Source organism: Moschus berezovskii, chromosome 16 (genome assembly GCF_049115385.1).
Source record: "Moschus berezovskii isolate FMDL1 chromosome 16, NW_MosBer_1.0, whole genome shotgun sequence".
NCBI classification, from domain to species: Eukaryota; Metazoa; Chordata; class Mammalia; order Artiodactyla; family Moschidae; genus Moschus; species Moschus berezovskii.
The window spans coordinates 4,409,738-4,425,743 of NC_142475.1; the positions used below are offsets into that span (position 1 = coordinate 4,409,738).

The window sequence follows — 16,006 nt, forward strand, 5'->3', positions numbered from 1 at the left end:
AGACACGACTGAGCGACTGAATTGAACTGAACTGAACTGAACCAGGCTAGTAAGGTCATGCTTAAAATTTTGCATGCTAGGCTTCAGTATTATGCAAATGAGAGCATTCAGATGTCCAGGCTCGATTTAGAAAAGAAAGAGGAACCAGAGATCAAATTGCCAACATTCACTGGATCATAGAGATAGCAAGGGAATTCTAGAAAAGCATTCAACTCTGTTTCATTGACTACGCTAAAGCCTTTGACTGTGTGGCTCATGACAAACTGTGGAAAGCTCTAAAAGAGATGGAAATACCAGACCCTCTTCCCTGTCTGCTGAGAAACCTGTGTGCAGGTCAAGAAGCAGCAGTTAGAACCCTGCATGGAACAACCGATTGGCTCAAGACTGGGAAAGGAGTACCACGGGGCTGCCTGCTGTCACCTGTCTGTTTAACCTGTGCGCTGAGCACATCGTAGGAAATGCTGGGCTGGATGAGTTACAGGCTGGAACCAAGATGGGGGGGAAACATCAACAACCTCAGATGCGGATGATCCCACTCTAATGGCAGAAAGTGGAGAGGAAATAAAGAGCCTCTTGATGAGGGTGAAGGAGGAGAGAGAAAGAGCTGGCTTAAAGCTAAATATTAAGAAAACTAAAATTATGGCATCCGGCCCCATTGCTTCATGGCAAATAGAGGGGAAAAATGTAGAAGCAGTGACAGATTTCCTCTTCTTGGGCTTTAAACTCACTGCGGATGGTGACTGCAGCCATGAAATCAGAAGATAATCACTTCTTGGCAGGAAAGCTGTGACAAACCTAGACAGTGTGTTGAAAAGCAGAGACACTGCTCTGCCGACAAAGATTCGTATAGTCAAGGCTATGGTCTTCCCAGTGGTCAAGTACAGTTGTGAGAGCTGGACCATAAAGAAGGCAGAACGCCAAAGAATTGATGCCTTCAAACTGTGGTGCTGGAGAAGGCTTCTGAAAGTCCCGTGGGCAGCAAGGAGATCAAACCAGTCAATCTTAACAGAAATCAACTCCGAATACTCGCTGGAAGGACTGATGCTGAAGCTCCAGTATTTTGGTCATCTGATGTGAACAGCTGACTTATTCGAAAAGTCCCTGATGCTGGGAAAGATTGAGGGCAGAAGAAGAGGATGTCAGAGGATGAGGGCTGGATGGCATCACTGACGCAATGGACATGAACTTGGGCAAACTCAGGGAGATGGTGAGGGACAGGGAGTCCTGGCGGGCTGCAGTCCATGGGGTCGCAAAGAGTCAGACACGACAACAACTGTGTTTAATACACCGAACTAACTTCTGTGAAAAATGCAAAAAGACGAAGGCAGGCAGAAAGGAAGGGACTGGAGGTAGGGACAGAGAGGAAAGAAAGTGGAAGGAAGGAATTGGATGTCCTCTATTCATTCAAAGAGTTTGGCTGTAGAGAGCCTAGGAAGGGGTAAATCCATTAATATGCCTTGCTTCAGACAACTGTCCAAAATTTCTTCTCTTTGAAATGTTGTGTCATGAGAGATCTGAATAACTTAAACCAAAATCTAAATACTTTTCCATGGATGTTATATAATAGAAGACAAAAAATTGTCATTAAGTACCAGTCTGATATAGGATCTCTTCTTAAATCTGTTGATGTCATTTTTAAATTAAGGGGGACAGACGCTAAAGCCCAGGACCTCATGGTAAGCATCAGGAGTCTCATTAGTCAAGAAGAGGAGAAAGAAAGTGAAAGTATTAGTTACTCAGTCGTATCTGACTCTTTGCAACCCCATGGACTATAGCCCACCAGGCTCCTCTGTCCATGAGATTGTCCAGGCAGGAACACTAGAGTCAGTTGCCATTCCCTCCTCCAGGGAATCTTCCTAACCCAGGATGCAACCCTCCCACACTGCAGGCAGATTCTTTACCATGTGAGCTACCAAGGAAGCCCAAGGAACTTTTTATAAGAAGAGAAGGAGCTTATTAAACACAGAAAAGCATGACCCCTCAAATTCTTCAATGCCTAATTAGATCTTCCTTCTCAAAAAGCTTACAATTTAATAGGAAAAGTAGATATATAAAGGAAAAACCAACAAGCATATTGTGCCTAGCAGTAAATATGAAATGCTATTAAATAGATTGCAGATGAGAGGTCCACCTTCCAGTGGGCTGAACTAAGAAGAATTAATAGGGAAGGTAAGATTAAAACTAAACTCCGAAAAGCAGATAGACATAATAGAGAAAAGAAAGACTCTTTGCTGGAAAATATATGTAAATAATAGTAATAGTATTTTCTGCCTCTATCATGTATTTTGGTTGATGATATTCTAGTCATGATGCTAAGTGCTTTATGTGCATTGTTTCATTAAATTCTTGTAACAAGTCTTTAGGGTAAAGGGTGGAAGTTAAAGATAAGGGACCTGAATCTTAGTAATTACAAGTGACTCTCCAGTAAACATAGATGCAAATCAGTCTATCTGGTTGCACACACTATTAGATCAAGCATTAAGTTATTCTGTTCAAATGGTGTTGCTTTGATAAACAATGGAATATATACCTGGAAATATACTTTAGAGCAGACCCTGAAGACCAGTTTGAAGAATGGTGCATGTGTTCAGTTTAGTTCAGTCGCTCAGTCGTGTCCGACTCTTTGCAACCCCATGAACCGCAGCACACCAGGCTCTCTGTCCATTGCCAACTCCCGGATTTTACTCAGACTCATGTCCATTGAGTCGGTGATGCCATCCAGCCTTCTCATCCTCTGTCATCCCCTTCTCCTCCTGCCTTCAATCTTTCCCAGCATCAGGGTCTTTTCTAATGAGTCGGTTCTTTGCATGAGGTGGCCGAAGTATTGGAGTTTCAGCTTCAGCATCAGTCCTTCCAGTGAATATTCAGGACTGATCTCCTTTAGGATGGACTGGTTGGATCTCCTTGCAGTCCAAGGGATTCTCAAGAGCCTTCTCCTACACCACAGTTCAAAAGCATCAATTCCTTGGCGCTCAGCTTCCTTTGTGCTTTTGGTCTTTTTTCTATAGAAACTGGGACATTCTGGAAGTTTTCAATAGGGACGATTTATGGCTTTTATATATATGACTTTACATTCACTATTTAAGAGGCGACGTGAACTAAAAGCAGAAACCCAATTAAGAGTTCAAGGGAAATGGACAGGAAAAGAAAGATGTAAAAGGAAAAGAAAGATGTAAAAAGAAAAGAAAGGAAAATGGACAGGGATGCTTTACACCTAAGACTCTCCTCAATTCTGAACTGACTTTCAGTTTTCAAATAATATCTGACATCTAAGTTGCAAAACCTTTAAAATTCTAGGTTTGGAAATCTGTATTGTAAAATATACATCTATTTTGGCAGAGTAAGTAAAAACAAGCAGGAGTTTAATCCCAGGTTCAGTAGAAACATTCTTAACAAGAGCCCCACTTCCCAAAGCAGAAAATATTACAGACAAAGGCCTATTGGACACAGAGATGGCTTGTCTCAGGAGCATCATGTGGAAACCAGGTACAGCAGCCCAGGCCCAGACCCCGCCTACAGATAACCCCATTGAAAAAGGAGGCTCCAGGACTGCAAGCCAGGTGGGTGGGCAGCCTTCTCCCGAGCAGAGCCCTCAAGGGCACAAAGCCAACAGCTTTCCCAATCGCTCAAGAAGCAGCCAAGATTGTCTAGGCCCTAATTTGCAGGACTGTAATAAGCATCTGCTGCTCACCATCCCAAGAGTGGAGCTGGGCCATTTGCACAGGGCTGGAGGCTGATTCAGAATTCCCTGGTAGGGACAGGGAGGAGAAGACAGGTTACATCATTAGTTTTATCTAAGCTTGAGTTTTATCTAAGTAATCCCAAATTTTGTAGTAATATCACTCCAGTCTTAAAAGACATTCTATTAAGTGGGATATTAGTGATTTATTTGTTTATTTTTTTTAAGCAGATAATTAGTGAACCTCATTTCTGGGCTGAGGAGGAGTGACCCTGCTTACTGAAAATATATATTCTATTAATCTCCAGCCACAGTCCTATTTCTCTTGTCCCAACATCTAATCTTTTAAGACAAAATAGTTTCTATCATGTTTGACAGATTTAAGTAAAACTACATGACATGCTTCCATCAAAGGAAATTAAAATCATTCTTCAAAGCAGAGTCAATTTGCAATTATGACAGATGATGATTTTCAAATTTAGTTGAGATTCAACAATGGCACTTTGATGTCTTGGAAATAATTGACGTAGGAGTAATTCTCTATTTTAAACTGTGTTCTCCTTTCAATCTGGTTCTTCATAATAGAAACTCTCTACTGGGTCACTTATTCTTGCAGTTTTCATTTTGCAAACTACTTTATATCATAAATAAAAATTTGCTTGTTATGGAAAATTTCTTATTTTATAATAGAAAAATTTTTTTCATGTTTATATTGGAGAAAGTCTGATGAGCAGAAAGTCTGCTCACCATATTCATACACCATATACTTTCTGCTCACAATGTACAATTAATGTATATTGATGCATACTTTATCGTATAGTTTATATCATATGCCTTACTTGACAGATAGTTCTGTTTCAAGCAAATATATATTGCATTTAGTTTTTTATTGCTTACAAAAGTCCCTGAAGACTAAAGACTCAAACTAAACACTCAATTTCTTCAGGAATATCCAATGAAGATTATAATAAACTTGAAAGGAAAAGTGAAAGAGATGGATAGTAGACTAACATCAAAATCCTCACCCCAGATATTGAAACACAGCTCTCCACTGAGTCACGGGCACCCAAAAACTCACTAATGAAAGCTCATAGACAAGTGTCGCTCTTCTAGAGTTACAGTTTTAAAAATGTTTGATCTTATTACTGAGGGTTCATGACAGAGTTTCCAGTGGTTCTTAGAGAAATGAGAAAATAAGAATAGGGCAGTGAATTTTTCATAAACATAAGCATTTTTCGTTGAAAGGATTGTCCTTAAATAGGAAACTGACCTTTTCTTAAGCCCATTTCTTTATAAAATAATTGTTATTATCATTGATAATAGAATTTTTGTTGTTATTTTTTAACATCCGTACTTGGAAAAATTAAAAATAGTTAATCTTGTGCTAATCCCATTTTTAGTTAGTCCCACTGAACACCCAAAACCTCGAAGAGGAACCACTACTGCAGAAAACATCAGTGGGAACTTCAGTGAATTTCCTTTCCTTCCAGCCGCAGGGCTTAAAAAGAGGCATGTTCAACCCACTGCTGCAATTTTTAGTAAAGAAAGTAGTAAAAGTCCCGCAAGTTGGAGAGAGTTCTCTAGCATTAAAGATTTTTCTTTAGAGGATAAATGTTATGCCCTGATTTCAATCCGTCATCAGGGGGCTGGATTAAAACTATCACTGGCTGCTGAAACATACATTGCAAGATAGTTCTTCAATGCAGTACTAACATACCTGTCACGATTTAACCATTTCTCAATCTGAACCCATCTGACAGAAGAGCCTCACCCTACCACTTGCCAAAACCGAATTCATATCATTTAGTTATTGCAAAAAGCATTTCTAGGTTCTTCTGTCCCACTGCATAACCTTTGATGAAAAGATTCAGTGTCAAATGCTGAGAATCACTGCTCGTAGTTGGCAAAGTCATCCAGTTTTCCAGGGTCCCTGGAAGCAATGGGAAACAGGTAAGGTTGCAAGGTGCCCTGTGGGATGTGACAGTGTTGAAGAAATGCAGGGTGTCTGTGGGCTGCGTTCTAATCGGGGCACGGTGCATTTGACATAGTGTTGCATTCTTTCCCTTCTCCCCTTTCCAGTGAAATCAGATGAGTTACAGACAATCAAGAAAGAATTAACCCAGATCAAAACTAAAGTTGACTCCTTGCTAGGGCGCCTGGAGAAGATTGAGAAGCAGCAGAAGGCGGAGGCTGGTAAGTGAAAAAGAGCTGTGGCCGCAGACATGTTGGAATCAAACCACTCACACCCTGTCAGTCCCCGAGACAGAGCAGGTTCGGGCACTCTGGCTTAGTCTCACAACGTTTGGCACAGATACACACACATTGTCTTTAAACTCAGAACTGGGATGATGGAATCTGATTTTTTACTTGTTAAAGAAGCTGAGCCAAGTTGCCTAAAGTTCATATTTTTTAAAAGAGAGAGGAAAAGGAAAAGTATTTTGATGCTAATAAGCAACAGTTGGATTATATTAAAGGTTTATGTTTCAACATCAAGTGATCTTTAAGAAAATTAAATCAATAAATGGAATATTCTATCAGGGCTAAAATTATATTCATATTTCATTAAATTAACTGCAACAAAATTGAACAGATTTCAAAAACTGTGATTATTAAGTCCCACTCTTGAACTGCTGCAACTCCACAAAACTTCAGAGCTCAGTTTCAGGATGTCAGTATCAACGATATGCCTGTCACCCAAGGCCACATCATTTGGCTTAATTCTTTAGCTTAATGTCCTCTCTTCTTTGAAATATCAGCCCCGACCCTAGTTCCATGCTAATACTTTTATATTTATTTATATATTTTTAATCAGAGGATAATTGCTTTACAGAATCAGAATTGTGTTGGCTTCTGCCATAGATCCACATGAATCAGCCACAGGCACACATGTGTCCCCTCCGTCTGGAACCTCCCTCCCACCCCATCCCACCCCTCTAGGTAATTACAGAGTGTCAATTTGAGTTCCCTAGTCTAATACTCTTTTATATGGCAACCAAGAATTGTAAAATTATACATTTTAAACAGAACTGGGATAAACTTAGAGATGAGCTAGTGCATAAATTGCAAATTGCATTCTGCTGGGTCTTTGATGTCTCAGCAGCTTCTTGAAAATGAGCTGAGGGCTGAAAGAAGACCTGGGAGATAGAGGAACTCATGACTCCTCCAAACCCAGCCCTTTCTCCAAATAGTGTGGCTCTACCTGTGTCTATTTTAAACATTGAAATTCATCATAAGATTTCATTGGCTGAAAGAGCTTCACTTTTCAAAATTAAGCAAGACAGTTTTGAAAACAGCTCATCAAATCCAGCTTTCTCATTTTGCAGATGAGAAAAAGGAAGGCCCAAGGAAGTAAACTGACTTTTCCGTAACCACATGAATGGTTCGTGATAGACCTACAGTCTCAAAGCCAGGTCTGGTGAGGGAAAGCAGTGCCTTCTCTGATGTATCAGCCTCAGGTTCTGCTCAGGATCTCCCTGCAGTGAGGCTCCCTGGGTAACAACGATGATGAGATTCAGCCTGTTTGATGCCGGTGTCACTGGGCAGGGGACCAGCGCTGACCTTCCGGGGATTAGTGACGCGGGGTTCAGAAATGAAGCTGGTGTTGAGGGGGTGTCGAGCCTAAGGGATGAGAGACATATACTGTGGTTCAAATCCTCACACGCCACCTAGCCTCCGTTTTCTTGTTTATCAGATGAGAACAGCAATGGCTATCTGACCTTGCGAGAAGTGAGTCAAGTAGCAAATGTAAGTTACTAGCCCAGAATAAATGCTTCATAATTGGAGCCATTTAGTGTCCATAGAAATGTAAGCATATATAGCCAAACAAATGCTTCCTACGACTTCCATAACAACAGTTTTTTAAATCATAAGCCATATACCTAGATTCTCATTAACTTTTATTGAGTTAGTGTGGAGGAGAAATGATATATAAATAATAGACAAAATAAGATCATTTTTATTACAAACTCTGTCACAGTTTCTATTGAGAAAAGATATGCTGCCTATACTTCTTAATGGAGAAATTTAGATTTCAGAAAGTTTTTTATCTGCTGTCTATGGCACTAATCTAAACTGTTGCCAGAACTGAAATATCCTGTGATGTTGCCTAAATCAGTGTTTCCCTTTGAGGAACTTCTGTGAAATTCGTTATTATGTAAAACAACCCTTACAGCAAAGGACTTTGATAACCAATTTGCACTTCAGTTTAAAGGATTATGGAGAACTCATTTAAATATAAATCACCTCAAAGGGAAAACTGTGATCCTTATTCCATCATATTATAACTTCCAGTTTCTTGCAATGAAAAATACCTTCCACATATCTTCTTAGAAGATCATCTATAAACATGACACTAAAATTCAAAGCCTGAATTTTCTTTTCATGAAAGGCTGTCACCTTATTTTTGTATGTTTCAACTTTCCCAGTCACAAGGCAGTTATCTTTAAAATGATAGGCTTAAGCCTGTGATATTTATGTCTTTCCTACTTGAACATGTAGGAAGAAAATGGAATTATTTAATTTGTAATTTCATTCTCGTAGTAATTGTCTCCTGAACAATATTCATATTTATGGAGTTAAGACGATCACTTTCAAAATTTTCTTTATGAAAAGACATCAGGGTTGCATGGTGTCTGTACTACATGATAGAAAGCGGAGAGAAATATTTTAAACCTTTGTAAGTGTCCAATGTCTCCTTATTGAATTTAAGGCGATACTCATTTTATTGTTTAGTTGGTTGCAGGCCAGTTATCCAGTACTTAGCATTCACTATTCACTATTGCTCTTTAATAGACCGCTCATTTCCAACTTATTCCATCTGATGACGAAAATTTCCAGCTTAGGATAGTGGCAGCAAAGAGATAAAGGGTTACAAGCAGGATAAAGCCACACAGCACGGAACTTGTCCTGCGTTCAAGTTTCATAGGATCATTTTTTTCTTTTCTGTATGAAATCCTCAGCTATCAGGAGTAATTGTAATGAGGTTGTAATGACATCATTTTAGGTTTTTTTATACCTTAAATTGCTGCTACTAGATGTTTGCATGGTATCTTGTCTCTTTCTTTGAAGATATGAACTTCCTCAGAACAAGGTCATGTTTTCACTAACTTTTCTAATCTTAAACACTATGTACTATGCACTAGGCATGATTTAGCAAGTCATTTAACTTCTCTAGGTCTCAGGCCCCTCAAATGAAAACTAGGGGAAGGGATTATGGCCTCAAACATATGTTCTAGCTTTTAAATCACGATTAATATGAATCCACTCTTCAAGTGTTATTTTTTCCCTACTTGAATAATTCAAATAACATTGCTTTGGAATATGGTGACTATGGATTATTATAAACAACAAATAACACATATCAGTTTAGCCTCCAATTGTCCTTCTTAGACGATCCTTTTAAAAGAAAGTCATAAATTGACACATACGAAGATCACAGTTTATGTGTGGTTTACAGTGATGCAAAATGACCATAAAAGGTAAAAGGAGAGAGAAGTAAAACTAAAGACGCTGTCATACAATGGACAGTGACCTCTTTTAAAAAGCAAATTCCCTGCAGACTCTCTGATATGAAAAGGCAATTAGGTATTCTTTAATTCAACTTTATTCTCAGTGGTAGGCCTCATGCGTGACCTGTCAGACTCACTTGGACAATTCCAATGAAAATAGCTAACCTATCCTACCCATTAGACCTGACCATTACAGAGGTCACACTTCAGTCCTACAGGATAAATTCATCCTGCCAATATGTTTGATAAAAATATAGAATTTTTAAAAATAATGTCCATTAGAGAGGTCACACTTCAGTCCCATAGGATAAATTCATCCTGCCTATATGTTTGGTATATGCAAAAAGGCAAAATGGGTGACTGAGGAGGTCTTACAAATAGCTAAGAAAAGAAGAGAAGCTAAAGACAAAGGAGAAAAGGAAAGATATTCCCATTTGAATGCAGAGTTCCAAAGAATAGCAGGGAGAGATAAGAAAGCCTTCCTCAGTGATCAGTGAAAAGGAATAGAGGAAAACAATAGAATGGGAAAGACTAGAGATTTCTTCAAGAAAATTATGGATACCAAGGAACATTTCATGCAAAGATGGGCACAGTAAAAGACAGAAATTGTATGGACCTAACAGAAGCAGAAGATGTTAAGAAGAGGTGGCAAGAATACACAGAACTATACGAAAAGATCTTCACGACCCAGATAATCACAGTAGTGTGATCACTCACCTAGAGCCAGACATCCTGGAATGTGAAGTCAAGTGGGCCTTAGGAAGCATCACTACAAACAAAGCTAGTGGAGGCGATGGAATTCTAGTTGAGCTATTTCAATTCTAAAAGATGATGCTATGAAAATGCTACAGTTAATATGCCCTCAAATCTGGAAACCTCAGCAGTGGCCACAGCACTGGAAAAGTTCAGTTTTCATTCCAATCCCAAAGAAAGGCAATGCCAAAGAATGCTCAAATTACCACCCCTGTTGCTGTCATCTCACATGCCAGCAAAGTAATGCTCAAAATTCTCCAAGCCAGGCTTCAATAGTACGTGAACTGTGAATTTCCAGATGTTCAAGCTGGATTTAAGAAAGGCAGAGGAAGTAGAGATCAAATTACCAACATCCATTGAATCACAGAAAAAGCAGGAGAGTTTCTGAAAAACATCTATTTCTGTTTCATTGACTGCTCTAAAGCATTTGACCATGTGGATCACAAAAAGCTGTGGAAAATTCTTAGAGATATGAATACCAGACCAATTTATCTGCTTCCTAAGACATCAGTATGCATGTCAAGAAGCAACAGTTAGACCTGGACATGGAACAACAAACTGGTTCCAAATTGGGAAAGGAGTAAATCAAGGTTGTATATTGTCACCCTGCTTATTTAACTTATATGCAGAATACACTGTGAGAAATGCTGGGCTGGATGAAGCACAAGCTGGAATCAAGATTGCTGGGAGAAATATCAATAACCTCAGTTACACAGTTGACACCACGGTTATGGCAGAAAGTGAAGAGGAACTAAAGAGCCTCTTGATGAAAGTGAAAGAGAAGAGTGAAAAAGCTGGCTTAAAGCTCAGCGTTCAAAGAATTAAGATCATGGCATCCAGTCCCATCACTCCATGGCAAACAGATGGAGAAACAATGGAAACAGTGACAGACTTAATTTTTCTGGGCTCCAGAATCACTGCAGATGGTGACTACAGCCATGAAATTAAAAGACACTCGCTCCTTGGAAGAAAAGCTATGACCAACATAGACAGTATATTACAAAGCAGAGACATTGCTTTGCTGAAAAACGTCCGTCTAGTCAAAGCTATGGCTTTTCCAATAGTCAGGTATGGATGTGAGAGTTGGACTATAAAGAAAACTGAGTGCTGAAGAATTGATGCTTTTGAACTGTAGTGTTAGAGAAGACTCTTGAGAGTCCCTTGGACTGCAAGGAGATCCAACCAGTCCATCCTAAAGGAGATCTGTCTTGGGTGTTCACTGGAAGGACTGATGTTGAAGCTAAAACTCCAAGCTCAAACTCCAGACTTCGGCCACCTGATGTGAAGAGCTGACTCATTTGAAAAGACCCTGATGCTGGGAAAGACTGAGGGCGGGAGAAGAGGACAACAGAGGATGAGATGGTTGGATGGCATCACTGACTCAATGGACATGAGTTTGAGCAAGCTCTAGAGATTGGTGATGGACAGGAAAGCCTGACATGCTACAGTCCATGGGGTCCAAAGAGTCGGACATGACTGAGCGACTGAACTGAATATATTTGGTAAAAAATATAGATTTTTTAAAAATGTCCAAAAATTAGAGTATTGCAAGCAAATACCACATGTTTATGCATCCATGCTCCTTATGCTGAGCTGAAACAGACTTTGTTTGCATTTAGTTTACGTATCCTTTTATGCCCTCTGAATCCAAGCTGGATGTCTCATTTCTTATGAGTGTAATAGCCAATTAAATACATAAAAGAGTTGTAGTCTTGTAACCCTTCCAAAACTTCTGAATAGGAAATCAATATAAACCATAGACGCTCAACTTAGTTGCATTCAAATTTTGGTCAAAGAATCTTTGAAGCCTTCTATTCTCTGGATCAGTTTAGTTCAATTGCTCAGCCATGTCCAGTTCTTTGTGACCCCATGGACTACAGCACGCCAGGCTTCCCTGTCCATCACCAACCCCTGGAGCTTGTTCAAACTCATGTCCATCGAGTCGGTGATGCCATCCACCATCTTGTCCTCTGTCGTCCCTTCCTCCTCCTGCCTTCAGTCTTTCCCAGCATCAGGATCTTTTCTAATTAGTCAGCGTTTTGCATCAGTTGTCCAAAGGATTGGAGTTTCAGCTTCAGCACCAGTCCTTCCAATGAATATTCAGGACTGGTCTCCTTTAGGATGGACTGGTTGGATCTCCTTGCAGTCCAAGGGACTCTCAAGAGTCTTCTCCAGCACCACAGTTCAAAATCATCAATTCATTGGTGCTCAGCTTTCTTTATGGTCCAACTCTCACATCCACACATGACTACAGGAAAAACCATAGCTTTGACTAGATGGACCTTTGTCAACTCTGGATAAATATCAGTAATTTTTTCAGCTACTTCTCCTGTACTTTAGTTCTGGATCTTGAACCACTGTCATCCCTCTTCTCTGGTCATTCTATACTTTATCAACTGCAGACTTTGTTACTCAGAATGGAAAATGTTGCTCCAGATATAATCTGCTGCTGCAGCCTATAATGTGACTACTAGTTCTGTTCTGAATACCTAACTGCTATCACTTAGACTTTGGATTAGATTGGTATTGTGTCTGGTTACAGATGTTGAACTGCACACGTGAATTAAACTCTGCTCCCTCCTGAGACTGCATTAAACTAATGTCTAGGTTTTAAAAAGGAAAATTCTTAGACATAAAAGAGAATGAGAATAAAATTTTAGAAGCTGGACAGCTGATGGAGAACTCTGCCTGACTTAACACATCCTAGAAATGAGTCCAGTTTTAACCACAGAACTCCCGATAGGCTCAGAATCAAAGCTATCATATTCCTATGGAAAAGAGTGTATAAATGGCTAAAAGTCTGTCACCGTTCCCAACTCTTCCTGGTCCACTAGAAGCCCTAAGAAGTTTCCTCTAGGAAAGTGAAAACAACAAATTTCAAATGTAATAGACAACTAACAAATTTGAAGGCAGTGTTTAACAGGGAGAAAAGCAGAAGTTTACGCAGTTGCTATAGAAACTCCAGGAATCCTTTCCCCTTCTGCTGCCAGGCTACTGGTAGGCCACTGGAAGAGGTTTTAATTGGGAATATGAGCAGCTTAAGAAAAAAGATTTAAAGACGTTGGAATGGGTACAAGCCAAGAAAACAGTATCACCCTGCAGAAACAAGGTCCTGATATTCTTACAAAACTGTCCGTCCAAATTTTAATACTGTTAATATGAGCAGACAAGGTTCACCAGATGGCAGAAAGCATGTAACATTAAAAGCAAATACCAAAAAAGAAGAGAAAAAGAACAACAACAAAAAAAAAACTGGAGGAAGCAAATTGAGCAGGAAGAATAAAACTTCAAAGTAAAACAGTGAACCGCTGATTAATACCCTCAGAGAGAAAGAGAAGATATTAAATTCAGGAAATAAGAACACGAGATTAAAACTCAGTATTTAAAAGGCAGATAAAAGTGCTTTTAGAAATTAACATATGATAGCACAAATAAATAACACAGAATTGAAAGACAAAATTGAGGAAATTTTCCCAGACAATACAAAAGAAACTACAGATGGAAAATAGGAAGGGAAGGGTATGGAAATTACTGGATGAATATCTGAAAAACAGGGTTTCAGAAAGAAAGCGGAGAAGGATCATCCAAAAAAAGTTTTTCAGGGAAAAAGTTAGCCAAAACTGAAGAACACAGTTAACAAGATTGAAAGGATCCGCTGAGTGCCTGTGACTGATGCACATCAAAGCAGGAAACGGTGACATTTCAGAACATGGGGCCAAAGATAAGATCCTACAAGCTAGCAGAGAGACATCAAGGAAAGGAGACAGAAAATGTTTTATATAAAGAAATAGGAATCAGAATGCCAATGGGGTTTTCAGCAGCCACACTAAAAGCTAGAAGGCAATGAAAACACGCCCTACATATTCTGAGAGAAGAGTATTTGCAGGCTGTAGTTCTATACCTTCTATAAAGTGTCAGACTTTATTTTTTGGGGCTCCAAAATCACTGCAGATGCTGATTGCAGCCATGAAATTAAAAGACGCTTACTCCTTGGAAGGAAAGTTATGACCAACCTTGATAATATATTAAAAAGCAGAGACATTACTTTGCCAACAAAGGTCTGTCTAGTCAAGGCTATGGTTTTTCCCGTGGTCATGTATGGATGTGAGAGTTGGACTGTGAAGAAAGCTGATCGCCGAAGAATTGATGCTTTTGAACTGTGGTGTTGGAGAAGACTCTTGAGAGTCCCTTGGACTGCAAGGAGATCCAACCAGTCCATTCTAGAGGAGATCAATCCTGGGTGTTCATTGGAAGGACTGATGCTAAAGCTGAAACTGCAATACTTTGGCCACCTCATGCGACGTGTTGACTCACTGGAAAAGACTCTGATGCTGGGAAAGGTTGGGGGCGGGAGGAGAAGGGGACGACCAAGAATGAGATGGCTGGATGGCATCACCGACTCTGTGGGCATGAGTTTGAGTGAACTCCGGGAGTTGGTGATGGACAGGGAGGCCTGGCGTGCTGTGATTCATGGGGTCGCGGAGAGTCGGACACGACTGAGCGACTGAACTGAACTGAACTGAACTGAGTTCTATACCTAATTCCCAAAGCAAGGAGTTAAACTCTAAAAGGGAAAAACATGACTTTCCGAAAGCAAGGAATCCAAAGGCAAAGGGAATCCTCAGGATAATGGTGAGGAAGATTCTAGCATATGAGTTAAGGAATAGACCTGGAAAGAGCTGAGTCCGGAGAGACCAGTTCAGAAGTTCTGGGAGAGACTTTGTCAAGAAGATGAAATGGATCCAGTGGGGAAGTGAATTCACTGAGATGAGACTTACACATGTGGTTGAGGAGCAGGTAAGTTTGCATAAGCATTTGTACAAGTCAAAGAGGCATAGAAGTACATAGAGAATTAACAATACACAAACACCCAAAGGAAATTTTTGCCTCCAAAGAAAGTAAAATACTGTTTGGGAAAGAAAAAATTGCTCCTTATATACTAACAGCTTAGCTTCCCAAAGCATTTACATAGTTAAATTTATGTAAAAACTGAAAATTGATTTCATCTAGTTTACAATATAGCTCTCTAGGTATGTGGGAAGTGGGGACTTGTAGACAGAGAACTGAGTCTCCAGTCTCCCAAGGGTGATGTCAGTAGACAATGAATAAAACTAATCAAGAAGTAGCAATGGAAACACGCTGTTTGGGAAACAAAGCCAAGTTTTTAAAAGATCAGCTATGCAAATGCAAAGCCCTTAAAGAGCTGAGAATGGTGAAGCAAGTGGGACTTGCTATTTTTCTTAAAAATCTTGTGGAAATATTTAACTACAAAAGTTGTTTTTGAGAAACCCAATTTATAGGGTGCGGGTGACGAGATTGAGCTGTCTTTAGCAAATGGATCAGAACTTTCCCAACTACTTCTTGGAGAGATCCTGTGACATCCATCAGATAAGTGTCACTGGACACGTGTTAAAAATGACAAGGAAGACTTCACTCAAGACTGCTTTGATCAGGGTCAAAACTATTGCAATTTCCAAAAAAAAAAAAGACTACTGAAATAGGGGATGGAACTTGAGCTCAACTCTACTGAAACAAAAGGGAGGAGGGTTGTTAAATGCAGGAATGCAATGATGAAAATGTACTGGAGGATATAGTAGGGAGGCTGATCAATAAGATGAGGCCACCCACCTGTGTTTGCTGACTGACTCTATGGCAGTTAGGCTCCTGCTGGTCCACGGAGACCGGTGACAGGAGTCGTCCCATCTTTTTCTGAAGATTGCATTTCAAAGGGAGAGCCTCCAGGTCTTGAGAAGACATGCCAGATTTGTAAAAAGATGTACACTTCAAAGAAGCATAGAAAGAATCCGCAGTCGCAAGGATTCTAAAGTAAACGCTGTAAGAAAAAGGAAGTCAGGACGGTAGTCAGAATGAAGGCTGTCAAAGAGCAGTCACGCTGAGGATAACAGGAAGGTTTTCTTTGTAACAGCACAGTCGTAGCCTTTCAGAGCGGACCCCTTTCTCCTCTAAATACACACTTCTTTCCATGTCCGACTTCTGTCACACCACCACGTAACAAATCCTGTCATCCACACTGCCGACCTCAGCATCATCTTCTGACCCTACTGTG

General features: G+C 39.9%; 1 protein-coding gene across 1 annotated transcript in view; it reads left to right on the forward strand.

The window, feature by feature from the left end:
- Positions 1-16,006, forward strand: part of RALYL (RALY RNA binding protein like) — a 412,556-nt gene that overhangs the window by 386,230 nt on the left and 10,320 nt on the right. The window contains exon 6 of the mRNA XM_088844683.1: positions 5,759-5,872. Coding sequence (XP_088700809.1) covers positions 5,759-5,872 — 114 coding nt within the window. The remainder of the gene's footprint in view (positions 1-5,758; positions 5,873-16,006) is intronic.